This window comes from Lepisma saccharinum, chromosome 5, assembly GCF_977018435.1.
Source record: "Lepisma saccharinum chromosome 5, izLepSacc3.1, whole genome shotgun sequence".
In the NCBI taxonomy this organism is placed as follows: Eukaryota; Metazoa; Arthropoda; class Insecta; order Zygentoma; family Lepismatidae; genus Lepisma; species Lepisma saccharinum.
Window position 1 is genome coordinate 68665368 of NC_139233.1, and position 13406 is coordinate 68678773.

The window sequence follows — 13406 nt, forward strand, 5'->3', positions numbered from 1 at the left end:
GTTGATTGTGTTCCATTTCCTTCCTCAGGGTTTCTCCCGGAAACTCCGAGAAGCGAAGCAGCGTGAGGCGTGGTAACTGCGACAGGAAGGGACTGCCGACTGCTGCTTTGACTCCGGAGCTGGACTCTGAAGAGTGCAGAGTGACAACCGCCACGCAGACGCCCATGGCTAATGCCCAGGTAAACCTCATGTCTTTGCCTTTTTTAACTTCAAGGCTCAGAATATGAAACGCTATCACCAACCATGCCACACCAATATCTGCCTCAGTATTACTACTATCGGTAGCTCTTCTCTTATTGTTAACTAGCTGATTGCCCGTCGTTGCCCGGGTATTTATTTATCCCAATCTTCTATTAGATAGGAAAATAATGAGTTGTAACTGTAGTGTAAAATTAGCTTGAGTTGAACGGCATTGGGAGTGTCACTATTCATCTTAGTGACCCCAAAAACTATGGGTTCCACACTAATATCGGTCGTTTTCGATTCTTTTTCGATGTAACCCCCTTCCCTCCCCCACCTGTACGGGTGCCAGGGGTGTCTTATCCCCACAGTATTTCTTTCCAGATTGTAAGGGGGAGAGGGAGAGGCAGAGAGAGAGAGAGAGAAGGAAAGAGTACTCTCTCTCTCTCTCTCTCTCTCTCTCTCATCTCTCTTTCTCTCTCATCCCCCCCTCTCTCTCTCTCTCTCTCTCAGCTCTCTCTCTCTCTCTCTCTCTAGGGGGGGAGAGAGAGAGAGAGATAGAGAGAAAAAAAAGAAGAAAGGGGCTCCCCCAAAAAGAGAAAGATAGAGAGAGAGAGAGAAAGTACGTCCTTCTCTCTCTCTCTCTTTTTTTTTCTTTCCTCTTCCTTCTTTTCTCCTCCTCCTCTCTCCCACTCTCTCTCTCCCTTTCTCTCTCCCTTTCTCTCTCCCTTTCTCTCTCCCTTTCTCTCTCCCTTTCCCTCTCTTCCCCTCTCTCTCTCTCTCTCTCTCTCTCTCTCTCTCTCTCTCTCTCTCTCTCTCTCTCTCTCTCTCTCACACGTTCTTTATCTCTCTCTATTCTCTTCTCTTTCTCTCCACTTTCTTACTTTTCTCTCTCTATTCTCCTTCTCCCTGTTCTTTATCTCTCTCTATTCTCTTCTCTTTCTCTCCACTTTCTCACTTTTCTCTCTCTATTCTCCTTCTCCTGGAAGGAGAAAGAAGAGAGGAAAAGTAAGTGATATGTGGACGCGTTAAAGTTACAGTGGTGTAAGTCACTTTTTGAAAAAAAGCAGAGCCTGAGTCACTGCATTTTGCTGATCAACACATCTGTTTCCTTTATCACTAGACCTTAAACTGTCATCTGTTGACAGTTGAATGAATCTCTGACTTAGTTCACGTTTTCTGTTAGCAGATTGACTTATATCGATCTGGTTTCTGTGTCTAAGTCTTTTTTTTTACAAAGTGACTTACACCACTGTAACTTTAACCTGTCCATGTGTTGAAATTGCTCGAGGATAGCAATATCGCTCCTTCTGCATAGGCAGGCAACCAACTTCGCCGTGCTGTGTTGCAGGAAGCATAACTTGCAGGATATGACACGAAAATGACACGCAACAGAATGCTATTTTATGTCCCCTTCCCAATCCCACCCCTACGGGTGCCGGGGGTGTCTTACCCCCACAGTATTTCTTTCGAGATTGCAAGTGATACGTGTACCAAGTTTGGTTGAAATCGCTCCAGGTGTTCGAGAGTTATTGCTGAACAAACACACATACACACATACATATTTATATATATATATACAGGGTGTTTCTAAAGGTCGTTTACAACGCTTGGGAGGTGATTCCTCACACGAAAACAAGCAAAAAGTCTAAGTTCCATTTTTACGACTGAGGCTTCGTTTCCGAGATAGGAGCCTCGCAAAAGGTGACAAAGTGAACGTCACACCTAACTGGGACGAATACTATCACAGATAGAGAGGCGGTTCCAAGGGAATCATAAAGGAATCGTATGTGCTCAGTCCGGAAGTCACTATGAAAAGTTCACTGCACGCATGCGCAATGGAGTCCTCAAAGGAATTGGGGATTTCCAGCAACAACAATGCATGGAAAAGGTATGTAACGCAGCAAGAAGGACCGTGACAATGAGAAATGCGTTCAAGACAACACATCCCGACCTCAAACATCAAAACATGACCACCGAACACAAAATCCGAAAAGTTGAGCACGGTTGCATACCCCAGTTACACGCGAGGAATGAACGAATCATGTCATGTGGCATACGAGAGACAGGAGGAGGGAAAGAAAAACACAATATCAGATGATTGCGACAACGTGTATTTTTACACGCGACAACTACGTAATATCCCCCCCACACACACACCCAACAAACAACAAATGCTACAATATCTTACGCACAGACAGTCCGTGTCACTGTACACCAACTGAAGATGTCACTTTCACCACACAAAGGGAGTGGGGAGCAATACCAAAAGTGTTCGCACGCGATCATTGTGACGTAAAAGAGACCAGTTTTGGAAGCGCTGCACAGGCAAGTCTGGCTCTCGTAGTCTACGTTTGACCTTCATGACTGCTGTTCCCGCGAGAGGAGCTCGAAGGGTTGGTTCTCTCCGGCAGTCGTCCCAATCGTGTTGCAGGTGCTGGGATATGATCAGCAGTTCGCTCTAGGTTGTCATACGCATTGAAGAGTACTAGTATGTTGCATTGAAAGAAGTTGACGTGGTGGAGTGGGCAAGTCAAGTATCGCAACAATTGGTCTGTGGTGTTCGTACGGTGATACGGCCAATTTGTGCAGTGTGCCAGTGTTAAACAAAAACAATACTTTGCAGTTCCAGCTCCCTATTACACAGATGGCTGCGTATACGACCCAGCAGCTAGCAGACATGCATCTCATGTATGGGGAGGCACGTGGTAATAGCCGTGAGGCAAGGCGTCTTTATGGAGAACGCTTTCCACATAGACGTTTACCGTCTCACACCTTCTTTCAGGTAGTGGACAGTCGACTGCGTGAAACAGGGTCAGTGTTACCACCGCGACAAGAAGTTGGAAGACCCCGAAGTTTACGCACACATCAGTTTGCAGAAGATGTGTTAACAGCGGTCGCAGAACATCCTGGCACCAGTACGCGAGTGCTCGCTCGGGCACGAAACACGTCTCATGTGAATGTTTGGCGAGTGTTGTCAGATGAAGGAATGCACCCTTTTAAACTGCAGAAAGTACAAGAACTGTTACCTCGTGACTTTCGCCCTCGTATGGAGTTTTGCCAATGGTTGTTGCATCAGCTGGACACAAACCCTCACTTCGGGGCAAACGTATTGTGGACAGATGAAGCCATTTTCACCAGGATGGATGTCTTCAATAGTAGAAACAGTCATGTATGGGACTTTGACAACCCACATGCACTTTTTGTGGCCCATCACCAGCACAGGTTTTCAGTGAATGTGTGGTGCGGGATAGTACATGATCATTTAATTGGACCATACATTCTCCCTGTTCGCCTGAATGGTCGCACGTATCATGCATTTCTTAGTGAGGTTCTGCCTGAACTGTTGGAGACCGTACCTTTGGCACTGCGGCAAGAAATGTGGTACCAACACGATGGTGCACCAGCTCATTTCGATCGTAATGTACGACATTTCCTGCATGACGTGTTTCGCAATAGGTTCATTGGTAGGGATGAGCCTGTGCCTTGGCCACCGAGATCGCCAGATCTCAACCCTCTCGATTTTTTCTTCTGGGGAGAAATGAAAACCCTCGTATACGACACACCTGTCACATCAGCTGAGGACCTCGTTGCTCGCATCAACGTCGCCGCCGCAACGGTAGCAGATACACCTGGCTTGTTTGCTCGTACTCGACAATCCTTGATTCGTCGCTGTCATCTCTGCGTAGAAGTAAACGGCAGACATTTTGAAAACCGTCTGTGATTATTGCCCTCGGCAAATACCAGTGAGAACACTTTTGGTATTGCTCCCCACCCCCTTTGTGTGGTGAAAGTGACATCTTCAGTTGGTGTACAGTGACACGGACTGTCTGTGCGTAAGATATTGTAGCATTTGTTGTTTGTTGTGTGTGTGGGGGGGGGGATATTACGCAGTTGTCGCGTGTAAAAATACACGTTGTCGCAATCATCTGATATTGTGTTTTTCTTTCCCTCCTCCTGTCTCTCGTATGCCACATGACATGATTCGTTCATTCCTCGCGTGTAACTGGGGTATGCAACCGTGCTCAACTTTTCGGATTTTGTGTTCGGTGGTCATGTTTTGATGTTTGAGGTCGGGATGTGTTGTCTTGAACGCATTTCTCATTGTCACGGTCCTTCTTGCTGCGTTACATACCTTTTCCATGCATTGTTGTTGCTGGAAATCCCCAATTCCTTTGAGGACTCCATTGCGCATGCGTGCAGTGAACTTTTCATAGTGACTTCCGGACTGAGCACATACGATTCCTTTATGATTCCCTTGGAACCGCCTCTCTATCTGTGATAGTATTCGTCCCAGTTAGGTGTGACGTTCACTTTGTCACCTTTTGCGAGGCTCCTATCTCGGAAACGAAGCCTCAGTCGTAAAAATGGAACTTAGACTTTTTGCTTGTTTTCGTGTGAGGAATCACCTCCCAAGCGTTGTAAACGACCTTTAGAAACACCCTGTATATATATATATATATATATATATATATATATATATATATATATATACACACACACACACACACACACACACACACACACACACACACACACACACACACACACACACACACACACACACAGGGTGTTTCCGGGCTGATGATACAAACTTTCAGGGATGATGGAGAAGGGCACATGTATCAATTTGAGATAAGGAACCCTGGTCCGGAAACGACTTAGTCGAAAGTTATAAGCGAAAATCAGTGTATGAAGATGTAATACTTTTATTACCTGCACAAGCTGTTCCGTGGCCAGCTCGGTCACCTGATCTGACCCCTTCATTTCTTTTTGTGGGGTCATGTGAAAAGTCTTGTGTACGAGACACCTGTCGAGACTAAAGAGGATCTCCTGGCAAGAATTCTCTCTGCCTGTGATATTGTTCGAAGGACCGCGGGGTTGTTGCAACGGGCACGCCAGAACTTTGTGCGACGATGTCATGCCTGGAATGAAACTGGAAGACGCCACTTTGAACAACTGTTGTGAATGTAGAAGCTTGTGAAACTTGTGCAGGTAATAAAAGTATTACATCTTCATACACCGATTTTCTATTATAACTTTCGACTAAGTCGTTTCCGGACCAGGGTTCCTTATTTCAAATTGATACATGTGCTCCCTTTCTAGATCATCCCTGAAAGTTTGTATCATCAGCCCGGAAACACCCTGTATAAGAAGATTACACGATAGATTTCCAAAGGAAGTAGTGGAAGCAACCTGTGGGTAGTACATGGAATGTAAGACGAGTCCTTATATTGCTTTTGGATTTGCCACACATAAACGACCAGCTTAAATTGTAATCAGAATTCTGATTCTTGGCCAATCCCTCGCAAGATGATCGTGCTTTTGTTTTCTTTGCAACCACTGCCATCTAGTAGAATAAGTAGCGGTTGAACAGTTTTCATTATTTAGATTATATAATTCCTTATTACTCTCAAGTAAATGTGCTCCCAGATATTTCATAATACACAACAAACTTGATCTCTCAGGTCCTACAGAATGTATGTCGAAAATGTTTCCATCTACAATGAACATAAGATAGTCATACTTGTATTGTAGGGGAAAGGCTCGCTCGTTATCTCGGGTGTAGTTTGGCAAAAATCAAGTAATATTACAAGCAAATTACATTCCGTAATACCTGTTAATGAACACGAATTATAAAATTGATGTTGTTAATTTCCTTTAGGGAGAGAAATATTTATTCCAAGTATATCTTCACTGCAGATTCAAGGTTAGCACGAATAATTCAAAATTTCTCTAATCAATCGAAGCTCGTTCTTTTCTCTTTTGTTCATTTCTGCGGTATTTTTGCAACGAGCTGGATCATGGGTCAAATCTTAGATAAAGTATTTTTTTATTTCTTATGCAATTCAATCAAGATATATTTAATACCTTTAAAATTAAATCCTTAGAATAGAACCCAGCTAAAAAATTCATTCCACATATAGCGAGCAACTACATAGCATGTTTTTGACATCAAATTCCAGAAATCTTTCCCTGTTGATTTTTCGCGGGCAGTGTATGACCTTTATTTTACCTTTTGCCACTATTCATTGGATGTTTGTTTAGTGGGTGATCGTATATTTTTAGATGTCAAAAAAAGGGATGATGTACTAACTACAGTAGACTCTTTTCAATTCGAACTCCAAGGGAACACGAAAAATGTTCGAATTACTATTTAAAATTCGAATTAACAAAACATCACGTCATTAAAGATGGTTTCAAGGAATATAAATTTCTCTTCGAATTACCTAGAAATTCAAATTATCCAAGTTCGAATTAAGAGAGTCCACTGTACTAATTGTTGGTTTTATACGATTCAGAGGGAGTCGTTGCCTCATTCGCTCTGCTCCCTTAATCGACCCAAGGGTTTTCCAAATGCAGTCTCGGTAGCGATGCATTTATGTGGTTCAGACCTGACTTCAAATTTAACCAAAGCTAAGATTTCATTAATTTGTTACATGATTGGAAAATTTGTATGCGTTTAACATGTTTGTTTCTTCGTATCTTTGCAGCCCAATGCACGACACGCGCGGCCTTCCAAACGGGACACAAGCAACCCTTCCATCCCGCCTCCCTTCTTCCTCCAGCAGCCCCCGAGCCCTCCTCTACGTTTCGGCAGTCTTCCATACGACGTAGGCACCGGGAACTACCACTACGCCCAGTTCCCCGCTGAGCCCACGAACCCTCCACCGTGGAAACCAACGGACCGCCAGCGACCGCCGCTCCTGCACAAGTCGGTCGCCGTGCTGACTTCACCGGAGGCCCATTTCGCCCCGCCGTGGATGCAGAGGTACCAGTCCTTCCCGGAGATGAGCTACCTCCCCACGGTGGTCACCCCTCCGAGAGGTTTCTCCTTCGACGAGTACCTGATCCCCGGTCAGCCCGACGTTCAGAGGAGCGCGAACAGGATGGGGCAGTATCCGCAGCAGAGATACCACACGGCGCCGGCGATGCGGTACGAGCAGGACCGGGAGACCGAGTGGAACGGGAAGAGAGGACCTTTGCCGCCGAGGACCATTCCCGGCTTCCTGGAGAGGCACCGGGAGGTCAAAAGATGCGGATCCGACGGGTCGACTTCCGTGGACAGTTTGCAGGACGCCATGTCCTCCTCCAGAACCGGAAGGAGCGGTCCCGATGACGTAGGGTGCGGGGAGGAACTCTACCCCGCTCCTCATCTCCTGACCCTGACGGAGTTTACGGACGATGACATCGCAACCTTCTCCGACGACTCTTTGGAAGACGACCAGAAGGACGGGACGGCATCGAAAAGAGCCAGCATAGCGTGGGAAGTACCTCTGGGGGATCCCCATGCTACGCTCGAAGAGGTCGCCGCGGCCAATCAGAGAAAAGGCGACGTCCCCAAATCAAGGTCGGAAAGGAGCCTGAAGGACCTGAGCCCAGGAAGCACGAAGGTGATAGGAAGGAGACCGCGAAGGACTCATTCCAGCGAGAAGACTGCGATCAGGAGGAGAAGCAGCGACAGGGCGCAATCTACGGGTAGACAGTCTAAAAGCAGACACGAGTCGGAATCCAGAGAGGACGGTATCTCGTCGAGACACATACCAAAAAGTTCCTCAGCGTCGTGCATCAAGAGCGTCCTGGAAGATAGGTCGAGGAAATCTGATGAGTTCTCGATTCCGGAGATACCTCTAGACATGCAGAACGGTGTGCCGAACGGGACGTACGTCATACGTCGAGGTCGGAAGAAAGAGAGGGCTCCGATGGTGCCGAAGGAGAAGTCGAAGGAAAGGCAGATTGAAGCTAAGAAAGAGGCGGTGTCAGTTATTGTGAACGGGAAGCAGAAGGCAGAGCCTGAAGTGAAGCAGAGGAACGGAGCGACGAAGGGAAAGCAAGAATCCCAGAAGATTAGTCGTCCTAGTCGTCCGATAAGTTTGAAGAGGAGCACATCCAATTTCGAAAGCCTGAAGGCCTTGATCCAAGAGGGGTGCCTCGAAGGTTTGAATGAAGCTCCTCCCGACTTCGAACCACCCACTCCGCCTACCATCGTTCGCGTCGTGTCGTTGCCGGCTCTCTTGATGAGCACCATGGATGACACCACCGACGGTCGCTACTTATCTCCTAGAGACGACGATACCTCGTGGAGAATAGACAATCACTACAAAAAGACTGAAAACGGCAGCAAGATGTCGCCGTCGAACGCCACAGAAGCTGAAAGAAGATCTTCCAAAGACAAGAAGAAGTTCGTCGAGTCCAGAGCGCTGGAAGAAGTTGTCGAAGAAGGTCCTTGGCTGTGTGCTGGAGAAATCAGCGAGGTTAAAGTAGTGCCTGTTGTCGTCCACAAGGAAGAAAATAGTCCTCAGCGGGAGAGATATCCTTCCACGACGGACGAGGAGAGCGATTCCAGGGCGGAAGAAGACGGTTACAAAGTCACCGTTGAAGTAGAGCTCCCCCCTCCGCTGCCCCCTCAGGATTATGATATCGATGAACCGGTGATGGTCAGGCGAGAAGACAAGTTCTCAGACTATGCAGAGATATTCCAAGCTAGTCCTCTGGCAACACCACACTTATCCAACGGACCAACAGCAAACTACGAACCTCTGTACAGGAACCTGGATATAAGACCGGATTCTCCTCCTCTCTTCGACGCCCGCGAGCATAGATCCTCCAAGCACCGGCATGCCGAACCACCTCCTTCATCCCAAAAGCATTACGACCCGGGTTCGAGCCTTAAGACGCGTTCGATGGACGCTGGACTCAGCAAGGGTCATCGCCACAGAGAATCGGGTTCTCGCAAGCATCAAGAGCTGCCACCGGAAAGACGCACACTGCCAACGGAACTCCAGGGACCGTCCAGACGTCGCGCGTTCCAGAAGCGACCGGCTCCTTTCCAGAGCGAAGAGTTCCCGACGTCTTCCTCCTTACCGGAAACACCTATCTTCGCCCGCGGCTGCGACATCCCCAGAACTCCTCACAGGAAAGTTCCGGATATCCCGGGCATCAGGACGGCTCCGAGACCCGGAGGTCTCGCGGGTCCCGTGTCCGTGTCTCCGTATCCAGGGACCCAGTATAACTACAGGAAGACCGGCGGCGTGCTGCGACCCTCGCTCTCCGAAGGAGGGGAGATGAGGATAGGAGGGCCCGGCAGAGGCTGGTATCCACGTCACAGGCAGCCACGACCCGCCTCAATAGAAAACTTGGATCGAGTGCCATCGGGATGGGACGGCAGGGAACCAAGGAAGCCGCTTACTCTTCCGCCGAATCTCACACCCAAGTTCTTCCATCGGTCTCCCAGGGAGGCACTCAGGCGGGTCACAAGCCTTCTCATCAGGAGAGGTAAGTCCTCAGCTCTGTATTTTCCCACTTTGGAAATTACTAATAAAAAAATGTTTAGTGTACTGGAACTTATCAGTAACTTGTTAGCTTGCAGAGACAAAAGCCAGCAGGGTCTTACGTGACTTTTCCCTTAGCCACCTCAGTCTCAAAACTCAGTATATTGCCTGGTTATGTTTGAGGTAACGTTGCCTTGGCCTCTATTTATGTTATGCCCGCTTTAGACGAAAGCATTTTCCTTAACATTTTTCTTAACATTTGTGCCATGACCAAAATGTTACCGTGTAGAGTGAAAAATCTTATGGCATTTCAGATGCCATGGCATATTTCATGGCATTTCTCAAGGACAGGATCCGTCCTATTTCCGTAGCATAACCAATCAGAAGCGATCTCTAGGCCACGAGCGCAGTTGTAATGGCGGCCGCGTGAGATGTAAACAACGTATCACTTCAAATTTTTAAAACACGATAATTATTCAAGCGAGAGGAATTACGCTTTGTATGAAATGGTTTTAGGTAGAGAAGCATGGCGCTGATTAAATGTATACTTTACAACGTTTACTGTACGCGTATGGAAGAATATTTTAGTTTTTTCAATGGTAAACACCGTGCACTCGCCATTTATGGTGTAACTCGATGTGCCTATCGTGCTGTATGTATCATACAATGTAATTTCAACAGCTAACCGAAATGTTCCATGAAATGCTGTTGTGTAAAGTGCTATCTGTTATAAGATTTTTGGAAGCACTTACATAGCATTTATGCTAGCAAAAGTGTTAAAGGAAATGCTTTCGTCCCGGCTTTAGACGAATCTTGGCGTGTGGTTGACGTCTAAAAAGCTGCCAGTGAATATTTAGAGATCGGTTAGTTCATTGAACTCTCCAGCCTAATTATTGCCTATTTTGGGGGGAGCAGAAAAATGTATTTAAAAGTCCTTGCCTTGACTCATTCTCACGCAACAGGTCTGTAGGTGTCGGGGCTTCCCCCGAATTGATACTTTCCTGGATATGAGGCCTGCTCGTGAAAAGGTATTTAAAGTGTGGTTGACGTCTTATTTTTGTTGACTTCTGCAACTGTCGCTTGGAGTCGCGGCTGTGTTTTAGAATGGTTGGTGGCCCTAAGAAGGATAGACCCTTTGTGGACTTTAGAAGGGCCGACATTCAGTCCTGAAAAGGAGCTAGGGATATGCTATGCTGTTTTACCAAATGGTCATCTGGCCATTTCTGATATACAACCCACGGTTTTGTATGTTGACAGTGTTCTTCCTCGATGAAACCAGTGACTTCCTCGGCTGAACATGTCTTTAAGCAATGCTCATCTCCATTACATCACTATTCTCATCATATAGAAGTTGATTACCTTCGTCTTGTTCAACCTACCTGTATTATTAAGATCAAAGGGTTCACAGATAACTAAATTCAGAGTGGAAGGCGGTTAATTATTTAGAATTTTAAACCAAGTCATACGATACAAGTCTACGTAACCGTAGAGTCATTCCTTGGTATAGCCGTTTGGAAGCTTATGATCCAAAGAAACTTTTCTAAAATTAAAGGCGCCGCCTCCAATTATCTTGTAGCTCTAGGACTGAAAGTAGCCGATCTGTATAGTTTGACCCTTACCGTCAATTAGACGTATAGTTTGATAAAAAAATATATTTTTTGAGATTGTCTATTTGCTTCCATTTATATTATATGCTTGGCCATGGTTACCTAATCGTTTATGTCCTAGGTTCATATCAGTGGCGTATACTGGGTCCAAGATCTGGGCCATCTCACTATGTCACGTGGTCCTAGGCTATGAACAGAAATACATTTACCAACTCCTAAGAAAAAAGGTGGCCAACTCATAAGAAATAAGGTTGCCAACTCATAAGAAATCAGGTTGCCAACTCATAGGAAATCAGGTTGCCAACTCCAGAATCAGCATCATCATCTCACTGATATGAATAATAATATTTACAATTTCTGATCGATTATTTGAATTTTATTCTCTAGACTTCAGGCTTCGCAGATAGCCTAACTAGCCTAGAATATACGCTCCTGGTTCATATCATACTACATAAGAACGTTGTTTGGCATCGCTTTTCTAACTGGTGGGCTAATAATGAGTGATGGGACAGACACAATGTTACATCCATGCCTACGCAAGGTTGGAACTGGAACCTCTGATTTCGAAGCGCTTTACGCTGACCCCCTTGCCACCGAAACCAGCTTACGTTACTCCTGGGAGTTACAGTTGCTGCCTGGTATGCCATCTTTTCCAGAAAGAACCCGGGTATGTTCTAAGCGTGCCTATATCAAGAAAAAAGTAAGAGTGATTATTATATTAAGGGTAGTTATGCCCCACGACAGGTGAAGGTTGCAGCAACTTTTCGCATATATAGACCCAAACGTGCGCGCAGAATATAGTTCCGCTCCAATACTGCTGATTTTCTCGCTGTCTGTGCTATGAACAGCTCAGTGGTTTGAGGCAAGACTGGCTCGGCAGATTCTGAGCACCGTTATTGCGAGGATTAATGGTACAGTGTGTCCGAGAAAAAATATACCTATAAAGAATTTAAATAACTCAACAATCGTTAACGATAGAAATGTCAAATAACGTTTATTTGGAAGAGGGAAGAAAGGGATTTTTTTACCACCAGAAGGGAAAAAATCGTAACATAATTAAGTGCATGCGCTGCTTTGTTCGTGAGTAGTCTGTACAATGGCGCCCTTTACTGTTCGTCAGAAAGTTGAGTGCTGCTTTTGGTTTGCAGAATTGAAATGTCCTGTAACGGTACAAAAGAAGATTCCGGCAACAATATGGACAGGAAGCACCAGAACGTCATTACATTGTTAAATGGCATAAACAATTGCTGGAAACAGGGTCTTTGTTGAGGAAGAAAGGTAGTGGTCGGAATCGTGTGAGCGAGGGTAAAGTGGTTGCAGTTCAAGTAGCTTTCCAGAGAAGCCCGCGTAAATCCGTGAGACGTGCTAGTTCTCAACTTCAAATTCCACGTTCTACTGTACATGATATCGTACATAAAAGGTTAAGGCTTAGAGCCTACAAGTTACAGCTTGTTCAGAAACTAAAGTGCAGTGATAAACCCGCTAGGTTTGATTATGCTAGTGAAGTGCTATCACGCATTGATGATGACAATGAATTCCTGACACGCGTAACATTTTCAGATGAGGCTACCTTTCACATTTCCGGAAAAGTGCATAGGCATAACTGTAGAATATGGGGTGAGCAGAATCCCCATGCAGTTCTTGAACATGCGAAGTTGAACGTGTGGTGTGGTTTGATACGAGATTCCGTAATTGGGCCCTTTTTCTTTGAGGAAGCTACAGTTACAGGTTACCTGTAAATGTTGCAACAGTATGCTGTACCTCGTATACCTCATGTGTACATGTTTCAGCAGGATGCCCCCCCCCCCCACATTATGCCCGTTGTGTTACTAACTTACTTAATAACAATTTCGCTGGTAATTGGATTGGGAGGGGTGGACCCATTAAATGGCCACCACGGTCACCAGACTTGTATCCTTTGGGGTTATGTGAAGACTATGGTTTACCAAGTCCTCAATGATCTCCGTGAAAGAATTATCGATGCATGTGGCTCCGTCACTCATCAAATGTTGAAGAACACTTGGATGGAGGTTGAGTACCGCCTTGATGTTTGTCGCGCCACCAAAGGAGTACACGTTGAGATCTACTAAGGTGATTTTTTTTCTTGTTCTTTGGTTAAAAAAAATCTATGATTTTCTCTTCCAAATAAACGTTATTTGACATTTCTGTCGTTAACGATTGTTGAGTTATTTAAATTCTTTATTGGTATATTTTTTCTCGGACACACTGTACTTGAAACCTGCTTCAAACTTAACTTGTCGCGGGGCTTAGTTTTGTCATATCGTGGATATTTTCTTAGATACTCCTGCCGTCGAATGTTCATGCCTCCCATTCGACACGAGTTACT

At 45.7% G+C, this 13406-nt stretch overlaps 1 protein-coding gene across 2 annotated transcripts in view; it reads left to right on the top strand.

Moving 5' to 3' along the window:
* The window catches only part of LOC145987861 (uncharacterized), a 648175-nt gene that overhangs the window by 560500 nt on the left and 74269 nt on the right, over positions 1–13406 (top strand). For both annotated transcript variants that reach the window (XM_083122619.1, XM_083122620.1), the window contains exons 5-6: positions 29–179; positions 6675–9456. In XM_083122619.1, coding sequence (XP_082978745.1) covers positions 29–179; positions 6675–9456 — 2933 coding nt within the window. The remainder of the gene's footprint in view (positions 1–28; positions 180–6674; positions 9457–13406) is intronic.